This window comes from Galeopterus variegatus, unplaced genomic scaffold (assembly GCF_000696425.1).
Source record: "Galeopterus variegatus unplaced genomic scaffold, G_variegatus-3.0.2 Scaffold4244, whole genome shotgun sequence".
In the NCBI taxonomy this organism is placed as follows: Eukaryota; Metazoa; Chordata; class Mammalia; order Dermoptera; family Cynocephalidae; genus Galeopterus; species Galeopterus variegatus.
Window position 1 is genome coordinate 61,286 of NW_007730355.1, and position 2,337 is coordinate 63,622.

General features: G+C 39.8%; 1 protein-coding gene across 1 annotated transcript; it reads left to right on the forward strand.

Annotated features, from left to right (window-relative positions):
- The first annotated feature begins 1,091 nt into the window (after positions 1-1,091).
- Positions 1,092-2,174, forward strand: LOC103602650 (olfactory receptor 13). The gene has a single exon (XM_008587072.1). It carries the CDS (start codon positions 1,174-1,176, stop codon positions 2,104-2,106), a length of 933 nt encoding a protein of 310 aa, XP_008585294.1. The 5' UTR covers positions 1,092-1,173; the 3' UTR covers positions 2,107-2,174.
- Positions 2,175-2,337: the final 163 nt, after the last annotated feature.

Consider the following 2,337-nt stretch of genomic DNA (forward strand, 5'->3'; position numbering starts at 1 on the left):
GCCTGAACATGACAGTTATCATTGGAATGGTGGTAGGAGAGATTCAATGCAAATAGGATGATTTTTAACGGGGTTTTCAGTCTTAGATCTATAGTTTTATGGCTATTTAAATTGAAGATTATTGCTCATCCCTACTTTCTCCAAGACAAGATGATCTTACATAAATTATAATAAAATTTAAGCAAGATGGGCAATGTCATATTTGTACCTACATTTACATCGTGGAATCATCAAGTTAGAAAAACAATTTAGTACAATCTCTGAGAATTCAGAGACCCCTTCAGCAGCATTCCTCATAGAAGTCACCTAGCTATTGACAATCGCCTGCAGACACAGTGCCTAAACTGTGCGTTCTAGAGTATTCACCACTATTGAATCAAAGATCCAATAAAGTTATTGACCCTGTATTTATGTTTAGGTAATAACAATACAAATCTATTCAGTCCTCACATAAATGCTCATCCAAACATGAATTGTGAAAAATTAAATAACAAAAAATGAGATTTTAGGCTGAAAAGAAGTCTACATTTGAATAAGAAGAGAATTTGTGAGACAGTTGCTGTGGAGATGTCAATTGATGCAGGAGAGGCAAGAGTGTTTAGACAGGCAGGTAAAAGGTGAGTGGCCAATTGTGTATTTGGCCAGAGGTGTCTCTACCCTAAAGATACCCTGCCCTTAATGGAACCCTGCAACTAGAGGTTAGACTTAATGCAGTTTTAAGACTTTGACATGTATATCGGTTAGGATTCATTGTGTCTGGAAAAAATAAAAACAGGGTAACTCTGAACGATATAAGCAAAGAAAAACAGAATTTATCTGAAGGATATGAGGCAGCTTACCGAATCAAACAAACATTGTGTATTAGGTTGACATGTGACAATATATCTATTTTGAAATTTTAGCCTCTGTTAAAAATATTAACATCAAAAAAACCCATGTATATATGTGTATATTTGTATACATATGTATGTATGTATGTATATATATATATATATAAATTTTCTTTTAGGATTGTAAATAGTCTTTAAACATTCATTTAAAAACACAAAAATTCACTGCAACTATCTCTGAACACTTTTATACCACACAAAAGGGTATCAAAAAACATAAATCTGTTTTTAAACACTTCTCTTAAACCATGAACGTTAACTCAGTTTCCTTTGTCCTAAGGATATGGGACACAATATAACGTCCATCACAGAGTTCATCCTACTGGGATTTCCCCTGGACCCAAGGGTTCAAACGCTTCTCTTTGGGCTCTTCTCTCTGCTCTATGCCTTCACCTTGCTGGGGAATGGGGTTATCCTGGGGCTCATCTCTCTGGACTCCAGACTGCACACCCCCATGTACTTCTTCCTCTCACACCTGGCCATCGTTGACATCGCCTATGCCTGCAACACGGTGCCCCAGATGCTAGTGAACCTCCTGAATCCAGCCACGCCCATCTCCTTCGCTGGCTGCATGACTCAGACCTTTCTCTTTTTGGCTTTTGCTCACACTGAATGTCTCCTCCTGGTGGTGATGTCCTATGATCGGTATGTGGCCATCTGCCACCCCCTCCGATATTCTGCCATCGTGAGCTGGAGAGTCTGCATCACCCTAGCAGTGACTTCTTGGACCATCGGTGTCCTTCTGTCCTTGATTCATCTAGTGTTACTTCTTCCTTTACCCTTCTGTAGGCTCCAGAAAATCAATCACTTTTTCTGTGAAATCATGGCTGTTCTCAAACTTGCCTGTGCAGATACCCACATCAATGAGAACATGGTCTTGGCTGGAGCAATTTCAGTGCTGGTGGGACCCTTCTCCACAATTGTAGTCTCTTATATGTGCATTCTCTATGCCATCCTTAGGATCCAGTCAAAGGAAGGTCAAAGAAAAGCCTTCTCCACCTGCTCATCTCACCTCTGTGTGGTTGGACTCTTTTACAGCACAGCCATTATCATGTATGTTGGGCCCAGATACAGGAACCTCAAGGAACAGAAAGAGTATCTCCTGCTGTTTCACAGCCTTTTCAATCCCATGCTCAACCCCCTGATCTACGGTCTGAGGAACTCAGAAGTGAAGTATACTTTGAAGAGAGTGCTGGGAATACAGAGAGCTTTATGAAAAGATTATGGCATCACGGTTAATAGTGACCTCACAAGTTCTTATTTTTAAAATGTTCTTAATCCAACTCAGCATGTAAATTACCTGAGACACTAATTTAAAATAGAGCTATTTCCTGCACTACCATTGGATGACTGATTAAGTAGATGTGGGATAAATTCGAGAAATCCATGTCTTCAAATATTATCAACAGCAGATTGCAGTGCAGCTAGTCCACACCAGGACCAGGAT